Source organism: Pongo abelii, chromosome 11, assembly GCF_028885655.2.
Source record: "Pongo abelii isolate AG06213 chromosome 11, NHGRI_mPonAbe1-v2.0_pri, whole genome shotgun sequence".
Taxonomy (NCBI): domain Eukaryota; kingdom Metazoa; phylum Chordata; class Mammalia; order Primates; family Hominidae; genus Pongo; species Pongo abelii.
The window spans coordinates 108,377,656-108,405,628 of record NC_071996.2 but is presented as its reverse complement, the minus strand read 5'-3'; the positions used below and the strand labels follow the sequence as shown (position 1 = coordinate 108,405,628).

The following is a 27,973-nucleotide window of genomic DNA, read 5'->3' as shown; positions in this document are numbered from 1 at the left end:
AATCTACAATGCCATTTTTACTAGTGTGGATTTAGCAACATAATATATTAAAAATTCCAAAAGGATGTGGTAAATTATTTTTAATTGACTAAATTATATTTTAGGAAAATACAGCATGATGACACATTGCTTCTATAAAGCCATCATACATACACAGCATCAGATATAGCTACTTAAAATGTTAGAATATTTATTATTCTAAATGCTACATACTTGAAGAATAACAGGATATATCAATTTGGAATTATTATACTCACTTGTTGAAGCATATTCTGGAATATTAAAAAATTCAGTTGCAACATTTGTCTAACAATATGTTAACATCCTTGCCAAGGATTCTGTTTACTATGTGTCACTGATAAGGATACTTTAAGAAAGTATTTATAATTAATTGTAAATGGAGAAACTGTGATTGATTTTTTTCCCCATTACATCCTAAAGTCAATTATTTTATTTTGTTTCCAACACTTAAGTGGCCAACAGAAGTATGTCTTGAGGTATCCATTTGAATAATAGAATTCACATTTAATCTCCTCTTGAAAAATATTTGGGAAAAGGAGCTCAAATCAGGGTTTTCATTAGCATGAGCTTCTGGAATGAGAAAAACATCTTACCTTCCACTCAGAGATGAAAAGAAGGGCACTACATGTATTCCCAATGGGCCTCCTTCCCCAGAAATCTCCACTGTTCTTGTCATATCACTGGGGCAGAAAAAAACAAGAGCACAAATGAGTGTCTGCTAAAAAACAGAGGAGGCACATCTAAAACACACACACACACATATGCGCGCACACACACACACACACACACTGCTCAGGATTATATCAACTAATATAACTTCAAAGTCAAAAGAGTACATAATTTATTGGTATGTACAGATGATCCAGAAAACAAAATGTTTAAAAGGCTATCTGATTTCTTACTTTTACTCCTAGAAGAGGAACAAATGGAAATGACTACCTACAAAAATAACTTCCTACTTAACTTAATCTGCATAAATCAACATATTTTAAAAGAGGTACACAAAAATTAAAATTTTCCCCATTGAAACACACTCGAAAATTACTGTATAGATCATAAAAAACACAGAAGAAAGCACATTGATGCTTCAGCACAAAGTAGGCTTCTTCTCTGGAACAGAGGAAAAATGAAATAAAATATTTATTAGAAAAAGCAGAGAATTACGTGTTATAACGGCTGTGAAGCCACAGTTGGTAATACATATGGGCATGTTCAAAGCAATATAAATCAAAACTCAAACTTGCTTTTCAATAAGGCATCAGTTATATTCAACAGAACAATTCCGAATTTTCACCTCCTATATTTTTGTAAAGGTAGAAAAAGAGGTTGCAAAGCCTGAGGAAAATATATTATAGAAAGAAACAGAAAGCCTGACCTGCCTAACCTACTCCAGATTAAAGAAAGGATGAGCTAGAAACATTAATGGATTGTGTGTATGACTGAAATATAGAAGGCACTGGGAGCTTTTGAGTAATAAAGAGTAGAACTAACAAGTTTTCATAAACATGAAAAATAATAACTGTGAACAATTACTGGCTCCTTTAATCCCAGGGAGAAAATATAATTGTCAGAAGAAAATAACAAAGTTGAAGCAAACATCCACGTTATGAAAATTGTAAGCAGGTCTCCATTGTTTCCTATTCACATGAAAATGACCTGAAACTAGATGTCAAATTAAGAGCTACAGCCGTTTTCTGCTCCAAATAAGAGCTACAGCTACAAATGCTTTCTGCTCCAAATTGAAAACGGTGAAATTTTGACTTCTTGCTGGAAAGTTGAGAACAGCATTAAGCAAAATGCATGATGAATTCACTCTGCATGAAGTATTCTCTAAATTATCAGCAATCTAAAATAAATACATTAAATATATTCTCATCAGTGGATTAGGTTGATTTTTAATGTGTTTTCTTTGCAAGCCTATTATCATTAAGAAATGCAAAAAAGAGCACATCAGTTTTCAGCATTTGTGGAATATGATGAAATTTCAAATCTGGTAAAAAATTTCAAATGAGTTTTGCCCAGATATTGCTGATATATGTAAAACTTGTCCAGTCAAGCAGCTTATGTCAGAGGCTTGGAATAAAACCTAAAAACAAAACAAATCTTAGAGTGATAATATAGTATTAAATGATTCATCTCTATATATTTGAGGATATGAACATTCATATATGTATATGGACTGTTATATATAGATATGCATTATAAGGTCTGAATATAAAATGCTTGGTTGACAGAGAAAGTTGTATGGCTTTCAATAGACAAAAAAGCAATACGTTTTATATACTAACAGAATTTATAGTGCATTTTTAGGCATTTGTGGAAGACTAAACCGAAAGCATTTGCATTCTAGGTTTACAATACTGCTTTTAAAGACTTTTATAAACAGAGATTCAAATTTTGCTTAGTCACTGAAAATTATTACCCTTACCTTTGTAACATATTTTTATAGTTTTGCACTGAAAGCACAACACAAATCTTTCCTAATAAATGTATCAAGTATCCACATGCTGAGAGATAGCATCCATATGTAATATCTAGAGGCATTTGGAATGTGTTTAGTCTGTTATAGACTCTAACTTTTCAGCTTAAGAATTTTTAGAATACCTTTTATGAATTCTCATGTTCTTTTCTATTTCACAAATATTTCTTTACTCCCACTCAAAATCCCTTCTATAAGACATAATAAATTATATGTATCATACTGATACCTACTCTTTAGTAATCATTGATAATGTGTTTTTACATTCACTTAATAAAGCCAAACATTTTTGTTTAAGTAACCAATCTTTTAAAAAAAATACTTAAAAAATTTGTGAGAATGGAGTTTTAAAAGTTGAATTCTATTTTGAGATTCTCCTTTCAGTATCTCAGAATAAATTTTTATTCTACCATTACACACAATAGTTGCAATTTTGTAGCTAGAAGCGTTTTTGATAACTTTTAAATTATTATCACAAAAATAGTACTATCCCAGAAAAAAAGCCTAACAGACTTTCAATTTTGTTTACTGTAATATATAAGCACTTATAGAAAGTTAGAACTATTTAATAAAGATAAGTAATAAAATTTTACATAGACCATGTCTCATCATGTTCTTTATAAAATGTTATCCATTATTTGTTTAAAGACGGAAAGGAGAACATTTGAAAAATAATGCCCCATGGACCATTTCACATATTTTTATTTATTTTAAAAGAGAAAACAGCCCTCAGTACTAGAAATACATGATGGAATTCTGCTCTGTAGAGATCTCTATATGTGCACTCTTCATGGAAGAGAAACACAGCAAGTAGGACTGGACACAATTATTTGACTACATATCTCATAAAGTGAGATTTTACAAAGACATGAAAATAGGCTATTATTGCTATTTGTTTAGATAAACTCTAGAGTAGAATTCAGGGACTAGGGACCAGGACATGTGCACATTTATGTTTGTTTTAGAGGACAGTATAGTAGCCAGAAAATAAGCTAGAAGGTTGATTTAAAATGGAAAACACGGAAAATGAGGTAGAAAAGAGATATTCTGGCAATGGAAAGAAAAAGTGGTTGACAGCCACTTACAAAAAAAAAAAAAAAAAACAGAAAATAAACTGTGTGGGATAAAAGAAAAATATTTTGGTTATACATAGAAGAAAACCGGGAAAATTTTACTAAGATCAAAATAGCTATCTTTATACAACTTTCTAAGACATACTAAAACAAGCAGATAGTTACAAAGCATTAGTTCAACTAGTATTAAACTAGCAAAATGCTGTAAGATCTAATTGATAAAACTGGAACCAGCTGCTACCAATGTGAAATTTAGACAAAACTGTAGGCGAAGCTGCAGAATCAGTGGCCTAAAAATGAGACTGTCATGAATGGCAACTCTGCTAGAGCTAGAAGTGAAAGGCTTCATTTGGTTTCCCTCCAGAAGAAAGACTTCAAGCTTGAGGGAAAAATATACGACAGAAGCTGCAGATGTTTTAAGTCTCATTTCTTTACACAAGGCAAACGGACAGCATTTTTAACACTAAGATTATTGAACTCAGTGGCAGGTCACTTGTTGAGGGATGGAAGAGATGAGATTGAGGATGGGGAGGAGGAGGTAATTTATTTCAGAAGAAAATCATGATTCACATGTGTAATTACAGAGAAAGTGTATCCCAGTGGTAACTTTTGAGTCAGAAGTCTGAGTAAATTATTTTAATTAAGACCTGGTGCCTCAGTTTCCTCATTTGCACACAGAGAACATTAAGATTAGGTAATTCCCGGCCAGGAACGGTGGCTCATGTCTGTAATCCCAGCACTTTGGGAGGCCGAGGTGGGCAGATCACTTGAGGTCAGAAGTTCGAGACCAGCCTGGCCACCATGGAGAAACCCCATCTCTACTAAAAATACAAAAATTAGCCGGGTGTGGTGGCACACACTTGTAGTCCCAGCTACTTGGGAGGCTGAGGCACGAGAATCACTTGAACCCAAGGGGCAGAGGTTGCAGTGAGCTGAGATCATACCACTTCACTCCAGCCTGGGTGAAAGAGCAAAACTTCATCTCAAAAGAAAAAAAAAAAAAAGATTAGGTATTTCCCTATTAGAGTTGTTGGCTTTAATAAGAAAAATAAAGATCTTAACACATATATGTCACACATACCACATCTGGTATTTACAAAGTGTTCAATAACTACCTGCTATTAGTATGATTGTTAGAACTTTCTAAGGAAACAAGCTTATAGGCTAAAAGAGAATAATCCATTTTTTTTTCTATTGATTTCCTCAGTAAGACTTTCTTTAAAAAGCCTTAAATACTGCAGGATTGAGGAACACGTTTTATTTGCAATCAGACTGCTGACATGCAGAGAGAAGACAAAGGGCTGCAGCACATGGGTGAGTGTTAGCTGATTTTCTGGAAGGGTGGATTCACAGATCATCTGTGGCATGCAATGATATGAGAGGCAGACTACAGAGGTAAACCTCCAGGAAGAATCTGCAGATAACCTTGAACTCTACTTGATGGTGAAATGTCTTGAGGATGCAAATGTACTGAGTAAAAATCTATCAAAGACTTTGTTGGTGGTGATGAGATCCACTTACTTCACTTGAATTCAACACATATTAATTGAGTTGTTTCACTGGGGAAGTTCCACAAGGAAAAAACAAAGACCAATGCTTGAGGAGTTTATAATCTAAGGGGAGGGTTGCGACAGGTAATAAAAAAGAACAGAAAGCAATGGGTCACAGTAGTAGATTCTTGGTGAATGCAAGCTATTACTGGGGAGGCAGTGTACTAACCTTCTTCTGGACATTATATCATGTACAGATATTAAATCTATAAAGCAAATATTTATATCACATCCATTTTAGAAGTAAACTTATGCTTAGAGAGTCTAATAATTTGTCCAACATCCTACCGTTTCTATAGAGTCAAGACTCAAATAGGGATTTATTGCATCCCAGAGCAGAGTTCTTAACTGCTTAACCAAGGTGCAGTTTCAAAGTGGAGGCACCTTGTGATGTGTTTCAGAGGAGGAGGGTACAGGATTAGGAAGGGAAGCTGGGATTAGGAATCTATTCCTGAAGAAGGACAAATGGGTCTTCCATCAGAAAAGACAGGTGAGGGGATGGAGTGGGCATGCACAGGAGAGAAAGTCAACTGTATGGAGATATTGAACGAGGATAGTCTGTAAGCATAACAATTGGTTGTAATATTAGAGAGAGGGAGGGAGGGAGGAAGGTGGGAGAGAGAGAGAATAAGGAGGAGGAAGAAGAAGGGAGAAAAGGGAAACAAAGAAAGGTGCTGTGTATAAGAGACAGATTAAACCATTAGCTTGAGATCAAAACTCAGAGTGGTGTGTTAAATTTCTGGCTAGCAAATTTATACTTAATTTGCAGAAAATGAAGTCACTACAGGTTCTAGAATTAGGGAAAAGAGTGATAAATGCTATGGTTTAGAAATATTTATGCAGTGATATGTGAGACCAATTGGAAAAGGGAACCACAAGGGAGAGATTGGTACTTGAGGCAGGAATTACTAAATTATTGCAATAATCTAGCTGCAACTAATAGAGTAATAGAGCCTTGAACAATGATTACAGGAATAAAGCATCAAAACATGGGGAAATGTCCCACATATTTTGAGATGGCCTCTGCAAACAGTTTGACCAATGAATAGATATCCTGGACACAGGAGAGGATAGGCTAAAATGCGCTGGCAGTTTTAAGAATGAAACAAAAGGCAAGTCTGGAAGAAGGCTTATTTGGGGAAGTAGGAGTGGAGAGATAAGGCAGAGTCAGAAATGAGATAGGAATTAGGGATGAGGTAAAGGTCTTTTGTACATATTGCTTGCTATTTAAAGAGACATTCAAAGTGTAATTTTCTTAAAAAACCACCAAACCTCTTGCTTCATTGTCTTTTTAAGATGAAAATAAGTTGAGTGGTGCTTCATAAGAGATGCATATTGTAAAACTATTTGGAGAATGTCTTTTAAATGTTATTTTTCTTTAAATAAAGATGTTTGTGTTAATAATGGGTGAGCAGTTAACAGTTTTGCTTATGATTTATGGAGCAATGTGTTTTATCCATTCGGTCATTCACTCAGCAAATATGTCCCTATTATATTCCAAGACCTGTATTAGGTGTCAGAAATCCTTTGGAGGATTCACCGTCTTGCTTGGGTGAATGAGAAATAGTTACAATAAACTACAATCTGTGTAAAAATGACAATGATAATGGCAATAGCAATTAATGTTTCTCCAGCCTTTCATTTAGCATTGTGCTAAGTCAGTTGTCTGTACTATATCTCATTTAATCTTCACAATAATCTATGTGACCATGATACCAATTTTCCTATGAAGATACATATTAAAGAAGTAATGTAATTAGTCCAAGATGGCACAGGTAGTAAGTAGCAGAGCTAGTACTCAAACCCAAGACTTACCTAAATCCAAAAGTTTTGGAACTAAGGAATGGCTTGATAAATTCTGTGGTTTAAAAAATTTTATCCAACAGTAATACGTGGGATCAATTAGAATAAGGATAAACTGATATTTGACAGAGAAGTTAGTAGGTTATTATAATGCTGTAGCTGAGGGATAACAAAGGCTTGAGCAATGATTATAGAAATTAAACAGTTTCAAGACATTTTGAGACAGACTACAAATAATTTACTTAGCTTCTATGTGGATGTGTGCCCAAAGTCCTATGCGTGGGCCAAGCCCTGTGGGATATGAGATTCTCCCTGCCCCAGGAGCATATGGACCATGTAATTCAGCCAGAATTGGCTTCCTAATTTCACTTCAACTGTTTTTCATCTCAGACTGGCTAGAATCAATGTCCTCTCTTAGAACTGTAACCTCCAAGCTTTCCCCCATGCATTCAATGGAATTAGATTGTTATCATCCTCTTCCCACTCCAGGGTCTTAAAGTGTTGGGAATTGCATTCACTCTACTTTTTGAATTTGATATAAAACTGATTTTAGCTGAACTTTTATACGAGAACTTTCCTAGCCTTGGTCAGGCAGCATGAAATAAAACACCAAGGCATCAGGGAATGTACACGCAACAGGAATGTTTGAAATAGTGGCTTTGTAGACAAGAGTGGTGGGTGTCAATTAAGTCTCTAGCTGTCACTTAATTGCTCTGAATTGCAGTTCTTTAACCTATTAAAGGTGATATGAAAACTCATGTGAAAAGCCCGTTTTGATGATCAAATATATATATATATATATATATATATATATATATATACACACACATATACATTTTTTAACTAAATAATATATATATTTTTGGCCGGGCGTGGTAGCTCATGCCTGTAATTCCAGCACTTTGGGAGGCCGAGGCAGGAGTTTGAGACCAGCCTGACCAACATGGAGAAACCCTGTCTCTGCTAAAAATACAAAATTAGCTCGGCCTGGGGTGGCACATGCCTGTAATCCCAGCTACTTGGGAGGCTGAGGCAGGAGAATCACTTGAACCTGGGAGGCGGAGGTTGTGGTGAGCTGAGATCGCGCCATTGCACTCCAACCTGGGCAACAAGAGCAAAACTCCATCTCAAAATAAAAATAAAATAAATAAATAAATAAAAGAATACATATATTTTTAAGTTCCTATACGCCATTTCTCTCAATTCCCTGTAGCTGAAGAAAGCTTGGCTAATTTGTTCATACAGCCATAAACCAAACTAATGTTGACTCTATGATGCTACTCACATAGCATTTGGACAAGATATTAACAAACTTTTCAAAAAGCTAACACTGAAATAAGTGAAATTAAAGCCAAACTGAATAAGAGCATTACAATCATTATGTCTACCTCCAGAAACAATCTTATTAGTTTCTGGAGGTAGACATAATTAGATAATCTTATTAAGTTTCTGAAAAGATGGTGCTTTGAAGATTTTCTATTACTCCCCACCCCATATCCCCCCAATTTTTCTTTTTTTTAGAGAGAGAGAGGGTCGGTCTCCCTATGTTGCAAGATGGACTGGAACTCCTGCACTCAAGTGATCCTCTGTATCAGCTTCTCAAGTAGCTGGGATGATAGGCAGGCACCACCTAGCCTAGTTCCTATCAAATTTTTAATACTGTACAGCTCATCAATCAAAGAAACAATGTAAATAAAGAGTAACTATGCTCACGTGGCTATAAATAAGTTTGAGGAGAATCCATACAGTAAAGCACATGACAAAGGATGATGACCTATGTTTTTAAGAAGCTAATTTCATGCTAATTGTTTGGACTAAATGAAAGGAATATGTTGACTGCATGAATAATTATAAACTTCAGTAGCTTTACCTAATGCTGAAGTAACCATCTATTAAATATGAAATTATTTTCCTTATGCCAAATTTGAAGTGCATTAAACAAAATGATGATTAGAATAATAATAGAGATGATGTGATATTAATGATAGTAGTAGAAACAGCAGCAAATACTCACAGGATTTATCCTAACCACAACACTGCAAAATGGTCTACATGTATTAACTCATTTAATACCCATACTAACCCTCTGAATAAGGTTTTAATACTATTTCCATTCTACAGACCAGAAACTAAGGGAAAGAGAAATGAGTAACTTGTCTAAGCTCACAGGACTAGTAAAGAGGCATAGCTGCGATATGAACCCAGGCACTACTTAGAGCTAAACTGGGAATCAATGCAAAGCAAAGAAAGTACTGGGAAACATGGCAGCCACTGACAGCAAATGAGCTGCCTTCATTAAGAACATGAAAAACCCTGGTTGATAGACAGGGTTCATTTTATTTCATCAAGTAAACTATTGCAAGGGTGTTAAAGCACAATACAAAGTAGTACTCAAAGAGCTAAATTTAGGGTTCCCTGGTGGTCTAGTGGCTAGGATTTGGTGCCTTCAAAGAGCTAAAGTCAAAGTAAAACCACCACAATGACCTCTGAAATGTTCATTTGAAATTGCTGTTTGAGGAGAGAAAAAAGTAATTCAGAAATCCTGGGTACAGAAGAGTATTGGATGGATTAAGGATCATTTGTATATATGTTTGTCAGTAAGTTCTCATACGAAGAAAACACTAGAAAAGAAGAATTAAGTAACTGTTAGACTTGGGACATGTTTCACTCCATGATTCTACTTATCCTGATCTTTCTTGTAAAGTAAGAACAATTATAAACTATTAAAAAACACATCAAATTGAAACAAATCAGATATTCTTATCTGCATAAAGAGAATACCTCAATGTGTCCTTAGTTTTTGGCGAAGTTAGTAGTTCTGTCTGTACACCATTCATAACTTCTCTGTCTTCCAAGTTCTGCGTGGAATCCTGGAGTGAAACAAAGTCATAAGCATGTGATGCTGTGCATATTGAATAGAAAATCTGAATAAAATATCTCAATATGGGAGAGTAAACCACTTTATGCTGGATATATACAGTATGCTCTAATTTCTTTATAAACTGGAAGCAGGTGTTAATCTTTTCAGTGCTTTCAATGTTCTTTTCTCTCCTGTTTGGTTTCTGAAATGCTCAAATGGGTCATCTACACAACACAATATGTTAAGAGCTTTGGAATACTTCATTTAGCTTCTTGCTACTCAGCCATAGGCTTTTGGGATTGAGTGTTTTAAACCAGGAAGGAAAAGAATACCAAAGGGGAGGCTCTGGTGACAGATGGTGATATATTAGCCTTAAGGTATGTACTTGCTTGCCCCTCACAACATTAAAATATAAAGAAAAGAAAAATCCATGAAAAAACATTGCCTGGCAAAGTCACCTCTGTCAAAGTCAGGCAGAAACACTGCAGGAAGAAGAAATCCAGAATTCTTACTTTGTCATGAAATTTGATTCTGAGGATAATCTTCAGAGAGAGATTCAAATTGCCCATTTAATTTCTAAAATTGTAAACAGGCTCCCACTACAGAAAGGTTAGAGGGTCAGAGAGGCCCTGTACTCCAGGACAGTGGCAAAGTTGTATTGGATGTTACCCAGAGAAGCAGAGGAGAGGATGGATTCTAGAAAGCACGCCTGATGCTGCTGCTTCCTTACGGAAGACATTAAGCCTCAGAGCTGTTCTCTAACAGGGAATCCTGTGGATACCCCTCTCTTCATAAGCAGAGTCACAATAAACTATTGTTAGATGTGGGCTCTGGTTTCATCAAAGCAACAAGCCAGATATAGAAAGACCCATTATCAAAAACCCACACTTATAAACAGCATTTATGCATCTGAATGCATTATTCCAACAGAGTAAGAAAGACAACATACGAGCTTAAGAGGCTGGACATAAGTAAATTAGGTTATCTTTTTTTGTTTTATTTATTTATTTATTTATTTATTTATTTATTTATTTATTTTTTGAGACAGAGTCTTGCTCTGTCGCCCAGGCTGGAGTGCAGTGGCGCGATCTTGGCTCACTGCAACCTCCGCCTCCCTGGTTCACGCCGTTCTCCTGGCTCAGCCTCCCGAGTGGCTGGGACTACAGGTGCCCACCACTACACCCGGCTAATTTTGCTTTTGTATTTTTAGTAGAGATGGGGCTTCACCGTGTTAGCCAGGATGGTCTCGATCTCCTGATCTCATGATCTGGTCGTCTTGGCCTCCCAAGTGCTGGGATTACAGGCATGAGCCACCGCGCCCAGCGAGGTTATTATTTTAAAGAAAGTAAGACATAACTGCAACAGAAGCACTTTGTTGTAGTGAACTGAGTTAAAAATATGTCTCTCACTTTTAGATTGAGTAGCAACGTTTCATGCAGGGGTTGGTAGTTTTGTGAAAGACTTGGTCTACGCTAGACTTTTAAAAAATTAATTTTTTCCTTTTCACGTAGATAAGAAGGAATTTCCATAAGGCTAAAGAACACTTCATGGTTTAAGGTACCAAATTTTAAAAGACGAATGTTTTTGAAAGCTCTCAAACATTCATATTATTATGAAGGGCTTGATATATGCTTACAGATAAATGGAGACAGGGTTGGGCGGGTTACAAAAATACTTAGGTAGACAATTTAACATAATATTGGAACCTGTGATTATCATGTATGTCAGGATATTTGATGACCTCATTTTTGCCAAAATCATTAACTTTCTTATCTGTTTCTCTTACACAGGAATGAATGTGTGTCTGCTTCTCTATATATCAAGCACATAACACCAAGAGTTCATTGTATTAATTTTCTAATGTTGTATAATAAATTATCCCACAACTTAATATATTAAAAAAATAAACATTTATTATCTCTCATAGTTTCTGTGAGCCAGAGATTTAGAAGTAGCTTAGCTGGGTGGTTCTAGGGTTGGATCTCCTGTAAGTCTGCAGCCCCATGTCTGTGGGGCTGCAGCTACAATCAGCTAAAGGATTGCCTTAAGATCATTTTTATTTCTTACAACAGCTTTATTGATATGTAATTTACATAAGAGTCACCATTTTAAAGAGTACAATTAAGTGGTTTTCAGTATATTCAGAGTTTTGTAACCATCACCAACTAATGTCAGAACATTTCTATCACCCCAAAAAGAAACCCCAAACCCCATTAGCAGTCATTCCTCATCCTCCCCTTCCCCAACAGGCCCTGTCAATCATTAATCTAATTTCTGTCTCAAAGGAGTTGCCTATTTTAGACATTTCATATAAACAGAATCATAAGACATGTGGCTTCTTTCACTTAGAATAATGTTTTCAAAAGCTCATCCATGTTGTAGCACATATCAGTATTTTACTCCATTTTATGGCCCAACAATATTCCACTTTATGGATATACCACATTTAGTTTATCCATTCATCAGCTGGTGAGTATTTGGGTTGTTTCCACTCTTGCCTATTATGAATAATGTTGCTATGAACATTTGGGTACAAGTTCTTGTGTGAACATATGCTTTCAGTTCTCTGAGGCGTATGCTGTGGAGTGGAATTGTTGGTCATATGATAACTCTATGTTTAATATTTTGAGGAACTGCTGCACTATTTCCCACATGTCTGAATAATTTGCCATTCTTACCAGCAATACATGAGGGTTTTAATATCTCCATAGACTTGCCACAACTTATTTTCACTTTTAATTTTAATTTACTTTATTCATCCTAATGGGTATAAAGTGATATGTCATTGTAGTTTTGATTTACATTTCTATAATGACTAATGATGTTGAGCTTCTTTCCCTGTGATTATTGGCCATTTGTGTATCTTCTTTGAAGAAACGTCTATTTGTCCTTTTGTTATTGACCTGTAAAGAGTTCTTTAAATATTCCATATACAAATTTCTTATCCAATATATGATTTACACATATGTTTTTCTGTTCTTTGGGTTGTCTTCACTTTCTTCATGTGTCCTTTAAAGCACAAAAGTTTTATATGTTAACGAAGTCCAATTTATTTATTTTTTCTTTTGTAGCTTGTGTTTTTGGTTTTGTATCTAAGAAACATTGCCTAATATAAGATCACAAAGATGTACACCTTTGTTTTATTCTAAGAATCTTATACAGTGTTAGCTCTTACATTTAGGCTTATTATCATTTTGAGTTCATTTCTGCACACTGTGTGAGGAAGGAGTTCAAATTCATTCTTTGCATGTGGATATCTAGTTGTGCTAGTATCATTCATTGAAAAGACTTTTTTTTTTATTCATTGAATTGTCTCGACACCCTTACAGAAAATGAATTTTCCAAAAATGTAAGAGTATATTTCTGGATCCTCAATTGTATTTTATTCATTGATCTATACCTGTCTATTCTTATGTCAGTACGACACAGTCAATTATTGTAGCTTTGTACTAAATTTTGAAATCAAGATGCGTGATTCTTCCAAATTCATTCTTATTTTTCAAGATTGCTTTGGCTATGCTGGGTCTCTTGCATTTCCACATTAATTTTGGAATCAGTTTGTTAATATCTGCAAAAAAATACAGTTGGGTTTTTGCTAGGGATTGCATTGAATATATAGATCAATTTGGAGAGTATCACCATCTAAGCATCATAAAGTCTCTCAATCCATGAACAGTTAACAGTGACAGTTAATTAAAATAAATATTCTTTTTAGTTTTATAATTCTGTATGGGATGTATCTTCAGGGTGTCAAAGAAAAAAACTGATATTTGCTATAAAGTTTTATATCATTATTGTTGCCTCTGCACCATACTCTAAATGGAACTTTCTTGTTGATCCCTAACAAGGTAGAAAAACAACATACTTTCTGGCTCAAATCAACATTATGCAAGATTAAAAAATGAACTTTTCTTCTAGTTCCAGTTAGATAGGAAGTAAAGATTCTATCAAAAAATGAACTTTTCTTCTAGTTCCAGTTAGATAGGAAGTAAAGATTCTATTCATATCAACAAGATACTTAATTCTCTGAGTATACGGAAATATCAATTACAATTTGAAAGTACTATTGGGTCAATTACAACGTCATGATCTGCTCAAGGGTAATTCTGAACTGCTACACATTTGGAGAAATCATGTCAATAACTACAGACTTTAAAAAGAGTGCACATTCACAGACTTATATCTCTTATTGTTATTAAGATAACATCAAAAACACTTTCCCTTGCCAAAGCTATCAAAAAGGGGTAGTAACTATAGTTTATCATCTCAACTAATGAGCAGTGTTTGTCACTTGCCAAGATCATTTCCATATATTGCACTAACAAAATTCTTTGATATTCTCTGAAGATGGGGCAGGCAGACAGATGCTTAGGGCATCCTATAAGGACATAAAGCCAATTTCAAATTGACTTCAGCAACACTGTAGCTGTGCAGTGCTTCGATACTTATCGACAAGGCAGTTTACCTCTTAACAGGGTACATAAAATCATTTTTTCCAAAAATTACAAAATAATTGACAAATAAGAATACTTAAGCTTTTCCTTCACTAAATTACATGGTAAAATGAAGAGTCACGAAATTGTACATGTCTAAAAATAAAAATATTTTTTTCCTCATTGCTTATGTAAATGACTTTGAGAAAAATCTGTAAGATGACTTTTAAATTTGGAAGGAAAGATACAAAAATAACTCTGATTATGAAGAATCAAGAGGTATAAACAATTGATGCCAAACAGCTACCATATTTCTTCAGCTTTAGGTTTGAGCAATGTTAATTATGTGCTTTCAAATCCTCAAACTTGCCTCTAGAAAACATACTGGTTTTGGACGCTGTATAATTAATTTTATTAATATAATTCTCACAATTTCTATTTTTAATGTTAACATAGAAGGATATAATCAGCTGTATGAAATACAAGGTATAGAGCTATTTCAAAATTTTATCTCCTCTTTTGCTCAAATGACAAGGCTTTGCTGTCTAAAATAAAGTTCAGCAGGAGATTGTGTCCTGCCAACTGGTCAGACACCTTTAAGAAGTTTGCCCTTTACCACTTTCATCAGAGCAGGGAACAGGCAGATCATATGTGGCTCTCACAACAGACAAGTTTAATTACTACAACTTTTTTTAAAGCAAACGTTTTTAGCAACACTTTCAGGATCACGGGAGCATTTCTGACAGCCAAAATGAGTTGGATTTAAACATCACCACACTATTTTTAGCTTTAAAATCAACACTTCCATAATTATTCCCAAACCAATTAGCAACAGCTGGAAAGTAAAGGTGTTTACATTTGGTTAGCACTAGCGCTAACAACTGCAAGTGCTCACAGGCTGGATGAAAGGGGCCAGGCACCAAGAGGGGCAACAGTCTCTCCAGGGGTGATTACGGTATCAGCACCAGGCTATCATTTCATATTTCACAGTTAGTACCAGTCACTGATTTCATACAAGAACGTGTATTCATTATGAAGCATCACCAGGTTATACATGTCCAAAGAAACCTAACACTCTTGATACTTTTTTTGGAAGAAAATGCTCATCGCATTCCCAAGTTCTCACTGAATTTCCCTGGTCTACTGTAGCTACAAAACGAAATTAAAAGTAGTTTTATTGCTCAGTTTTTCATCTCTCAGATGAGAACTGAAATAGCAGTCCTGTCTATCAATAGGTATCTCCCGCTGACTTACAGGTGATCATATATGGCCATGATTTCTCCCCCTCAGTGAATTTTAGCTACATTGGAAACCACTTGCCCATAAAATTTAACTGCAACTGAATTATGTTTTAAAAATTCAGGTGCATTTAAAAACAAGATTTGCATTCTGAAAAGTCAACTACAAGTTTCTTTTGAAATTGCACATGAATGTTAGAATGAGAGTAATAGAAACATTATACAGAGAGGATCTGAACATCAGGTTATGTGCCTGGTGCTCATACATAATCATAATGTAAATTTTAAAATTAAAATTCTGGGCATAATTCCAGAATATTTGTTTTTACTTTTCAGAACAAAAATATCTGTGCTAAAGTAAAACAAACTGCATTTGATAAGCACACATGAAATTAACATGCAATTTGATTGTTAAACACTGTTATTTTCAAACTTCATATATATTTTTTATGCCTTTGGAATTGCCTTGCCATTGGAAATCTCTCAGTTGACTTCAAAGATACCATCCCTAAATGTTTCAGTCTTAGCAATTAATATGCCTACAATTTACTACACACACACAATACGCACACACACACACACACGCCACTAGATTTTATACTTACATAGCTAGAAATTGGCATGACAATTAGAGATATAAATGTGCTAAATTAAAAGCTGCTTAAGAAGAACTGTGTTTTATTCATTTCTGTGTCTAACAGTGGTTCTCAAACTTTAACGTGGATCAGAAGAATTACCTGGAGTCTTGTGAAAACCTAGATTGCTGGGCCCTGCACTCAATGCTTGAAGTTCTGCTATAGTAGGTCTAGGGTGAGTCCAGAGCGTCTACAAGTTTCTGATGCTACTAGTCCAGGATCCACACTTCAAAAACCACTGCCTTAAAGTAGCTAGTACAGATCTGAGACTCAGGAAAAATCCTAAAAAATATTAACTAAGCCGGGAAGGATGGTATTGATGAGCAAAGCCAGTTCACCCATTTTATAGCTAAGGAAACTCAGACGCAGAAAGCTGAAATGACTGGTCTCCTTTTACATGTTGTGTTAGTGATAAAGCCAGAATCTAGGATTCCTGATACTCAGATCAGTGTTCTTTCTGTGCATCACAATAAATACTTGCTGACTTAGGGAATGCTGACCTTACTACTTATGTTATGGATTCTTTCTTAAAGACAGCAACAAAAACCTATAATAATGTCTTATATATACTTTACCTTTCTTTCAAAGATCTCAAACTATTTCACATATAACTAGATGTATATCCACAACAATCTAGCAGATTTCTTGGCATTCCTATTCCAATTTCATACCTGAACATATGCAAGACAAAAAGATGAATATCTTGTCAAAGAAGAAACTGAAGGTCAAAGAAAGAACCAAAATTTCTTGGGACCCCCGTTTCCTAGGACATAGTTTTGAAAGCAAGCACATTAACTGTATTTACCTTGTAATGTCTCTTAGTTGTTGACTTCAGGCAAACAGGGTAAGGAAAAGATACCATATTATGAAACAGCCAGAGAAATTATTTATATGAAAGACTATCAAGTTTTTCATTATTCTAGAGATTATGCTCTAATAATTGCATCTTTAAAATAAAAAAAAACCTTTTTTGGAACACAATTAGATCATAAATATTCTACTAACTAGTCCCTTGCTAATCCTGGGAGCAGGTAAAATCATTAACATTAAATGACTGGCTCAAATCCTCGGCTTATGGAGAGCATGCACACAGGGTGCTCATTTCACAAACACACACTACGCCATGTGGATAAATTACTTGAATGCATATGGGATAATACTGGACTCAGTGTAAACAGTTCTGAACTTTGTAAAATGCACTAAAAGTCTACAACTTTCAATGGACTGTTTTCACAGAGATTACGCAGTTGTGGATTATGTGCTACAGAGGCTAAATCCCATTGATAATCAATATAATCAGGGTTGGCCACACCTTCTCTTCATCTGGTGTGTATCCAGGAGATGCTGAACGGTTTCCATAGGTTTCATAAAAATAAATTTAAAATGAGTGAAGATCAAGATACAGTAACTGAATTCTGGTCTAACACAAAAGAGACACAGATTCTAATATAAGTTCTATCATTGCTTTGTCTGGTGACCAGACACATCACCTCCTGGCCCTCACTTCTATTTTCTTTATATTGGGGATAAGAAGATTTTTAAGGTCCATTCCAAGCATAAAATGTCATAATGCATCAAATACTAAGGCAGGCAAACTCCAACTGAATAAACATACATATAAAAATTCCCCAACAGATCAATTAAGAGGTATTCATTTGACCAAATGTTTTCTTGGAGAGCTTCCCTTGAAAAGCACTCTCAGAATAGATAACACTTTTATGCTTTCTTAACATACTAATTTCTATACAACTTTTGAGGAATAAATCTATGGCATGAAGTATACCTGAAATAAAACCAAAACCTTCCCTCTATACCCCTATTTCTTTTTTATTTTCCTATGATCTTTTGTTGCATATTTTCTTTTCTTCTCATTGCTAATAATCAGCACAGTTAGAGTTCATTGTTAAGATTTCTCAGTATTCTGATTTAGATTTTAAAAGACCAGTGAAATTTTTATAATAAAATTCTTAACAATTATACCCTTTACCTGCTGGAGTTTGTCTTTTTGTTTCTGTTTGGTTTTATTGCTTATTTTTGGTAGAAATGTATAAAAGTTGACTTAACCTGATACCAGATGTCAAAAGACAGCTGTGAGCTTTTAAAAAAGGCAGAGGTGATGGTGGGTAGAGAGGGAATTCTGTTTCGTTTGTGAGATTTGAGTGGACCAAACACATTCATCCATCTCATCAAGGTATCAAAAATGAAAATAACTATTGATGTCAAGATCAACATTTCATCTGCTCTGCTAATCTTTCAACATAAGGCTAACACCAGTGGGTGCACTTCTCCCTAAACAAATATGTTCAAGTAAAGGCTGCTTTAAAATCTTCAGAGCCGTAGGAGATTAGAAGTTCAACAAGGTAATTCTGCAACCCCTCCTTTATTGTTCACTGTTTCTTTCTCATATTCAAATAACACATTTCAAAAGTGCTGAAAAGAGTGGAAAACAATTTTTTCAAATACAAGACTGATATAAACATGTTTATAATCATAATTTCTATTTATAATTGGATTCTTTCCCACATCCAGTTATAGCTAATTTTCCCCTAGTTTTCCTATATCATTAAATATATTAAAACTGCTTAAGCCGAGTGCTTCAATACACAAAGATAATGTTGTTTATTATTGAAATGTTGTTTATTATTGAAAGGGTGAAGATATTGAAAAACAGCAATTTCCACAAGGTCTGCTTCAGATCATGCTAAATCATAAAATGTATGATCAAAGGTATTATAAACATCCTTCTTTCATTTAATCTATTTAAACTATACAATCTTCTCAAATATTTAGAATCCAGGTCTGTCAAAATGGACATTTATATGGTACTAGGGCTTCTTTTGTAACTTCAAATCATCACCTAAAGCTGGTAAATAGAAAAAACTTAAGGAAGTTGGGATAATTCAGCAATTACCAAGCATTTCTACCTTAACCACTTTCATTTTGCTGGCTGAAATATATCTCAATCAAATTTGGCTCTAGTAAATATCCCATATACACTGATGCAAAGCTATACAAAAGCCAGGTTTGGTTCAGAGAGAGTAGAGATAAAAGGTCACACTATTAAAGCAATTATTTATTTTTGCACAGGCATTTCACGCATGCCAACACAAGCATACTTCCCTGCTGGTCTTCACGATGAAAATCTTCAGGATGAAAATGTGCTTCAGAAAATTTTTAATCCACAGACCAATTCCATAGCTGTGTCATGAACAGGGTAAAAAAGGAAAGAAAAGCACACTTATTCATATGTGTGCTTAGTTTGGTAGCACATTTAGAAAAAAAATCTCAAAATTTAGGAAGCCAAAACTGTGTTAAAGAATTTTTTTATAACTATTAGATAGAGAATGGCATTGACAAGCCATCTTAGTTCATGAATAATGCAAGTTCAAGGACTTCTTGAGAAGGTCTTTTTTATTGCCTATCCTCTATAAGCATTTCACCCTCTTCTCACCCAGACTCAAACCTCCCTGACTTTGCCATGTGCATCTGTTCCTCTCCTATGACCTCCATATATCTTCCTACACAATCATTTCGCCATTCACTTTGTCATTCTTGCATTTCACTTTGTGACATCTTTATTGGAAGCCTCTAGTTTCAAAAAACAATTTCACAGCTTATAAGACCTACTGAAAATAAACAATTTGGGGAAGGGTTTTCTTCAGACAACCTAAGAGGCACTTGAAGCAATCCTTACCATGACTTATGTGAAGAAGGAGGAACAGCGGAAGAGTCAAAAACAACTGTATGGAGAGAAGTAGGGTGATCCAGAGCCGGCTACACCATCGTGGGTTCTTACAGCATGTGGAAACACAGCTTGAAATGAGGTGCAGAGGTCTGAACTGCTGAGAGCAGCTGTAGTCATGGGCAGCAGTCAGCAAAAGGTTTGTTTGTTTTTTGAGCAAGGGTAGAAACACAACAAAGAGTTAGGAGAGACTCTGCAAAAGTAGCTATAGCCAGACCAGAATATATTCTGATCACACAGGAAACCACCATGCATTTCTATTTAAACACAAATGTTTTAAACTTAAAACTTTACAGTGCTTGAGGGGTAGAGGGATGCACTGTCCCATTAAAATAATCTATTGGTTATCAATAGCTAAAATGTAAGCTCCAAGTAGGCAGGCAGTGGTTTTTATCTGTTGTGTTCACAAATATATCCCCAAAGCTTAGAACAGTGCCTGGCAAAGGGGAGATGCTCAACACATACCTAGATACACCAGTTTTCTAGAACACCATAGCTTGCTTGGCAAATATCCAGCCATCTATCCCTTCACACCCAACTCAGTATGAGCCACTTTCTCCCTGAACACTCTGCATGGACTCAGTCTCCCTCTTCAGTGCCACTTTCATGCCATGTGCAAGCTCTGTCATGGCATTCATTGATCTCGGGGTAGGTGATGATTTCTTTACAGGTCTGTCTGCCTTGCTTGGTTCTGAGAGCTTTGAGGTGGGGAATGAGTCTCATTCATCTTGGTATCCCTGTCACTTAGCACAGGACTGAAATACAACATATACTCTACTTACAAGGGGTTTACTGGGTAAACAAATCTGTTCCTTTTCCTTAAAGGGTCTTAGTTAACTTTCAATAGAATATATATTTATGATGTCTGGAGTATTATGCTAGACTCCATGTGCAGAGTATTGTGCTGGGAGGATTCAAAGATGAATATGACAATATGATACTGTCTCTGCATTCAAAGTTGCAAGCCAGCTGGAACCATTGCCAGAGGCATCTCTGGCAAGAGAATTTAAAGTGCAATTGAAAGCTAATCTTTATTTATGGATTGAAATAATTGAAGTAAAAGAGAATGCACTGATTTGTACCTGGCTGGTTATGTTTCTTTATATATTCTCCTATATTTTATTATAATGTAATTTAAAATTACTTTCATTATTTATAAAATATATTTAAACCAATATTTAAAACCAACTAAGTTCCACAATCGCTGGAAGCTTGAGTTAATCACGTTCTCACCAGCTGAGAAAGGAAACTTCCATGCTGAAACCTCCAGATCCTGAACCTGCAGACTAGAGATTGTTGATCAGCGTGGGGACCTTACAATTGAGCAAGACTGTGAGCAAGGCCCACCATCTCAGCAAATCTGTTTTGAATCTCTTGCTCGATATTCCTCTCCTCTTCCAGCTATCTCATTTCTTTAGACTTAATCATAGGTCAAGGTAGAAACAACTCTTGGGGCAACTGTCCTCTCCCATTGCTCTTTCTTCTTTCGGCATTTCCTTAGCCTTCATTGGTGCATTACCTCCCAAATACCTCCAAACCCTTCTCCTCCTCTGTTCCCAGGATGCCCTGGAACTCTTTCCTAAGCTCAAGAACTTCCTTAAGTATTGTCTCTGCTACCTTGATGTAAATGACAATAAACTTTCTCCAAAGAAACCACTTCCTCGGCAACCCTATGAAGTGAGACATCATCATTTTCTTCATGCTGCCCACTCTCATCCTGGAGCTGTTTCTAGATAAGAATTTCCTGTTTCCTCCTCTGGAAGCTGCCCCATGCTGCTTTACCATTCCCTTTTCATTGTCCACACCTGTCAGTCTCCAAGTTGGTCCTCCAGCACTTCCTCTTGCTCCGTCATTTTAATTAATATTTTCTCCCTCTCTCATGCCTTATCTTTTACTATCACCCTGGGTGACATCCATGTCCACAGGCATCTTACACCTTGACCTCACTCAGTACCTTCTCCCTCTAGTAGCCTTCTGCTTTAGGAACTCTGTAATCAAAAGCAAAAGTGAACACGGGAATTCAAGGGAAAGGTTTTTGAGTAACGCTCATTATTCAACAAAACTATATAATCAAATGAGAAATAACAGGGCTAGCAAACCCATAGCAAAACAGGAATCATTTAGTTCACAAGCCCTTATTGAGGGTCCCCTTTGCTCCAGTGCTAAGCACTGGAGATACAGAGATGAAAAAATGTATACACTTTTTGCTCTGAAGAGTCCATTCTGGGAAGTAAGGAGCACAGAGGCTGGAGAGAAGATACTAATGAATGGCCCCTCTACTGTTCCCCTTTGCATGTTCTATAATTCAACTCAACTGAGCACCAGCAAGATCCGAAACACTGCTTTTCTTTCTCTAACCTCACCCCCATTCCAAGTGTAAGATAAGAACTGATATGTAGCTGCTAATCCAAGCCTATATCTTTGACAGAATCATTAAGAGACTTGTAGCACTGAGATGACGATAAATGTTTTCACAGACATATCCTTAAATAGTGATAGCTCTATGGGACCATATCTAAATAGGGGAGGTGGTGGTCGCTAGAAACAACAACAACAAGCCTGAGTGAATGTGGGATGGATATTCTAATGGCCACCCTCCTCATCTATTTCCCTGAGAAGGTGTAGAAAAGTGAGAGGTCACCAATGCTGTGACCTTTTCCGGAGCCTCTTTGAAAATACATCACTCCACATACAAACCTCCCAGTGTAAATGATGCAGTTTGTGCCATGGCAAAATTATGAATTATTACAAGCTCTGGGCCTTTGGCTTACATGTAGTATGTGTATATGATTTCAAATGTTGAATCCATAAGTACTAAAGGTCTTATGTTCTTAACTTCTATTCCATTTGTTGGCTACTTTGGGGCTGAAAAACTTCAGCCTCTAATGCTTAAATCTCTTCCACTAACCCTGCACAGACAATTACTAGAATAACTAGAAGCAGCCAAGGTGTACTATAATCACATTGCTTAATTTACATATTTATAAATGCTTCTATTAGACAGTGATGATTTAATCCAAATGTCATCTCTGGATTAATCCTTGAATCCCATTCAGACTCACCAAATGGGCTTAGTTAGTTGGGCAATTATTTGGGGCCAAAATCTTATACAATGAAAACTGGTAGAGGATGAAATTGGCCTACTGTTTACACGTTCTGATTGCTTTTGCCTAAGAGCTACAAACCAGCTTCATAAAGAACTTCCCCACACTAACAGGCCAATCTTTTCCCATAGCATGTGCATCACTGCCCGTCTCTCTCCACTTCCACTCCCAACAGGCTCCAAGAGCACAGTATCTACACTCAGCAAATCTTCATGAAGATTGACCTGGCTTCTAGCTTACAAAGTTGGAAGAAAGAAAGCCATGTCAAAACATCTCCGGTTGTCTGCCTGAGTTTTATTGGCTTAGTTTATAGTGGATACTTATATTAACTGACTGAGTGAGCAAACCAACTTACCCAACCTGCCATCTGATTGTGAAGCTGACCGCAGCACCATACTCCCTAGCAGAGGAACGTGGGCCAGCACTCCTCTTCACAAGTGCATGCAGAAATAACAAACCCCAGAGAAACTGTTGTAAATATTTGGATCTTTCCTGAACTGTATTCTTAATGTTATGAGAATAATAGCAAGGAATGGTTAAAAACATACATGAAGCAATTGTGTTTCAAACCTGTAATAGATCACTTACTCAATGCCACATGACACAACAAAACAGTGTCCCAAATGAAAAAGAGGAAATCTTTTAAATCAAACCTTCCCTTGGTCTAAACAAAACAGAGATTTTCATTTCATTCCAGTTACGTTAAGTTTCTCCCACAGCACTATGCCCAATCACTCTGCCATATCTAATCAGTGATGCAACCTCACACTTTTAATGAATTCCCAGGGTTGCACAGAAAAGCACATGCTTCCTGACAGATAAGAGTTTTTAAGCACAGTGGTGATGTAAACCTTGCTCTTCTGTTCTTGTTACAAGGGAAATACTTCTGTAGCTGAGGGCACTCTGGTGATGCACCTCTACAAAATACAGCAAATGATCTCTTCACTTGTGAGGCAATCAAAGCAGATTAAAATCACAGCATTTAACAGCTCTTCAGAAAGAATGGCAACTGGACGCAAAAATGATAGTTCTATAGAATAAAACATATTGGTTAATTTTCTGTGGATGACCTTCCTCTGAGAAAGGAGCAAACTACAGATATGACAATAAAGAAAAAAACCTGGTTTTCATTCTTTCTTAAAGACTGAAGTACATGCATACAGAAACAGTAATGGTTAGGACATCCACTGGATGCAAAAAGTTGAACAAAATAATTGACTCAGTCCTACCCTTGACTTCAGGAAATGGAGAATCAATGAGATTTCGGACTCAGATTTGCCATCTTGCCAGAAAGGAAAAACAGAGAAATGACTGGTTGTTTGGCGGTTGATGTATAGCACTAGGCTGAAGTGCCATGGACAGTGAAAGGAGCTAGGGCATGCAATTTGTTTGCTGACCTCCTACTTTGCCCTCTTCAGTCAGATGGTCAGGTATGTCCCTATCAAGGTGGCACATATTTTATAGGTAAGCACAAGGATTAAGCGCTTGAAGAAAAAGAGAGTTGGGGAGGCCAAGGTGAGCGGATCACCTGAGGTCAGGAGTTCGAGACCAGCCTGGCCAACATGGTGAAACCCCATCTCTACTAAAAATACAAAAATTAGCCTGGCATGGTGGCGGATGCCTGTAATCCCAGCTACTCAGGAGGCTGAGGCAGGAGAATCGCTTGAACTCTGGAGGCGGAGGTTGCAGTGAGCCAAGATCATGCCATCGCACTCCAGCCTGAGGGACAAGAACGAGACTTCATCTCCAAACAAACAAACAAACAAACAAAAAACAGAAAAAGAAAAAAAGAAAAAAAAAGAAAGAAAAAGAAAAAGAGAGTGCCCATGAGTTATGGCCTCACTGCAGGCCGGGCATGGTGGCTCATGCTTGTAATCCCAGCACGTTGGGAGGCCAAGGCAGGTGGATCACGAGGTCAAGAGATTGACACCATCCTGGCCAACATGGTGAAACCCCGTCTCTACTAAAAATACAAAAACAAATTAGCTGGGTGTGGTGGCGGGCACCTGTAGTCCCAGCTACTCGGGAGGCTGAGGCAGGAGAATCACTTGAACCCGGGAGGCAGAGGTTGCAGTGAGCCGAGATCAGGCCACTACACTCCAGCCTGACGACAAAGCAAGACTCCATCTCAAAAAAAAAAAGACAGTCATAAGTGTTGCACCATTCTATATACTTTGCATTATGATTGGCAGTCATTCCCATAAATCTCTATTATTGACACAAAGAGGTTGAGATCAGGAGGCAGAAAGACATACAAAGGAATAGAAAGGTGACAGTGTAAGTCAGTAACTCTCTTCATTAATGTGACATGAATTTGTCTCACTGTTCCCAGAGTTTTGCCCAAACATAGTGAAAGTTGAGGGTTGATTTTTACTTAACATAGTTTTCTCTTCCTCTGAATTTTGTGGCTATGGTCCAAACGGTTTAAAACAGAGCAAAACTGCTTGGTTTTCTTTCCCATTATTTTTCAAAGCAACTCAGTCATCCCCCCAAGCCCAGCTTATCACATTTTACCCTATTATTTTAAAAAAGAAATATAACAATCTATTTATTTTCTTTCTGTCCACTTGGATTGAATAATTCAATATTCAATGTGCTCATGCATCTAGATCCAGTCTTATCTTATTTCCTTATTTATGCTCAAACTCTGTCAAATTTTAATCTTTCCCTCTAAAGGAAGTTACTCTGTACAGTTGTCAAACGCATCACTGAGTATGTTTCTATCATGATCCTCAGTTTCCATTAGAGTGCTAATGATAACTTCTCAGTACTGGAAAGACTGGTGAGTGCCCATGAGTTATGGCCTCACTGCGGGAACTCAGTCATCATTTGGATCACAGTTGCAAAATCTTTAGAGCCTGACACTATTTACCTGTCTCTGAGAATCACATTCATTTAGATGCCATTGCACAAAAATAGCTTTCAATTTAAAACTGCTGTGAACTAGAATAATTGGCTTAACTTTGATGTCCTTATGATTACACTGTCACATTAGAAGATGCACTTTAAGTATTTCCTTGGTATGACTTCCGATCAACACACGATATTCACATGGAATGATACAACACCCATTCTGTCTGAATAGCTATGATGATCAGGGTCACTTCAAGCCTGGTAGAGCTGTTTTTCCTTTTTTAAATAATATTATTGGTGATATAATTTTGCCATTTGAAATGTCTAATACTAATACTGATGAAATGGTGACACTCATCCCAGGTTGATTGCCCCATTCAAACCACCACTCTTCATAGACATTTTACTTTTACTCTATCTACTTTTGAATAAGGTAATATCATCTCAACAAATTCTTTATCGCATTCATTACTCTCGTTTGTAACAGTCTCATTACAAAAACAGGTTTTATAAAATGTAGACAACCTACTAAAATATTCCAAATTTTGTCCATAATATTGAAGACAGCAAGAAAAAAAAGAGAAAATGTACAGATCAAATGGCATGCTTGATGGCTTTTATAAAAAGCTAAGGGGCTTTGAGGGTTATAAGAAGCCAAGTCCTGTGACCCACTTAAGCCTAAGGACCACTGTAATTTGATTGGTATAAAAAGAAGTGAAGCAGCTAATTTATGGAAAGTACATTATATGATGGACAAAGAAGGATGACAGTTTTAATCAATGGAGTAGCAAGGTTTTTTCTAAAAAAACCTGTGTTTTGTTTAAAACAAAAACTTGAAAGAAACCAAATGAGGAGTTCACAACTTTATTTCCCAAACTATAGAATATTTTCCATATTTAGTTTGGATGTACTTTTAAGTTCAGATGCCTGTCTTTTGTTTGTATTATGAATACTCTCCTCATCAAAGAAGAGTTTAAAAAAATCAGAAAAAATAAAAATGCTTAATTAATTTTGACAGCAATTGCCTTAATACGAACTGTTAAATACACTTCGAAGACTCTCAGCAATGAAAGCTAGAGGAGGGCTGCTAACAGTGCCTGTATCTAAAATCTAAATTTCAATTATCTGCTGTATTTACACCCCACCATGGTTTACGATGTGCCAGAAGGGATGGCTTAGTGGTCTAAGCATCTGGTTTTGCCATATTCCCTGAATTGCACAATTTGATTCATTAGGGGCTGGATATGCAGATGAGTCACACCCACCCCTGTGGGCTTAGTCATCCAGTGGTGAATTGACAGAGGTGGTGGAGCAGGGCGCTGGCCCTAAATCTTTGCTTCTCTTATAACTGCATTAGACCCTATGATGACTGGAGATTAATTTCTCTCTCCATTCTTTCAGGAGTGCCTCCAAAGGTTTCTCCCCATTTCCTCCACCACTGTCATGAAACATATAAAGTAGCAAGGGATTAATTACTTGAAAACCATAACAAAAATATCTAATAACCAAAATACTGTCACAGTAACTAGAGTTTTCAAATCATATGCACTGGGAAAAAAATGGACGGAGAAGCAACTGAAACCATGCAGAACTAGGTGTGAATGGATGCCTTTGGACTTAGGAAATACAAAGAGACCTTTGTAATTGCTCCCACATAAGCCACATGTTTACTCCCTTTCATATTCTATGTGCATCTTCACGGAAAGTAAAGAGGCCACATGAGATCCCATTTAGAATGTTCCTGTCATATAAATATGTCTGCACTATATGGCTTTCCAAAGAGGTGCACTTCAATACTCATTTTGTAAAGTGTATTATTTCTATAATATTTACTGTCACCTGGGGGAAAAACCAGTAGGGCTTGTTGAAGTCTTCACTAAAATAACAAATTAAGTGAGATTAGAAATGCCATAATTAATTAAGCCAGCTCTCCTTCACTTGAAAGGCTGAAAACTATACTGAGTGGTAGTAAACTGCACCTACTAATAAAGCTATGCAACTAATAAAGCTGTGTGTTCTTGCTAGCAACAGCATCACCACAAGTTCTTGAAGGCATTAAACTTGAACTTTTATTGTTTCCCAGCACTCTCCCAAGGTTCCTTTCTGCAATGAACAATTCTGACCACATCTTAAAGCTTACTTTGGAAGATACTGCCTTACATAGTGTATCAGAATGATAATA

At 36.3% G+C, this 27,973-nt stretch overlaps 1 protein-coding gene across 11 annotated transcripts in view; it reads right to left on the bottom strand.

The window, feature by feature from the left end:
• The window catches only part of PARD3B (par-3 family cell polarity regulator beta), a 1,076,689-nt gene that overhangs the window by 516,245 nt on the left and 532,471 nt on the right, over window positions 1-27,973 (bottom strand). For 9 of the 11 annotated variants that reach the window (XM_024243295.3, XM_024243296.3, XM_024243297.3 and 6 more), the window contains 2 exons: window positions 9,708-9,796; window positions 615-701 (listed from right to left, as the gene is read on the bottom strand). In XM_024243295.3, coding sequence (XP_024099063.2) covers window positions 615-701; window positions 9,708-9,796 — 176 coding nt within the window. Of the gene's footprint in view, window positions 1-614; window positions 702-9,707; window positions 9,797-19,786; window positions 19,945-27,973 lie in introns of those variants that run through there. The other 2 variants (XM_054549670.2, XM_054549669.2) reach the window with 2 other exon arrangements.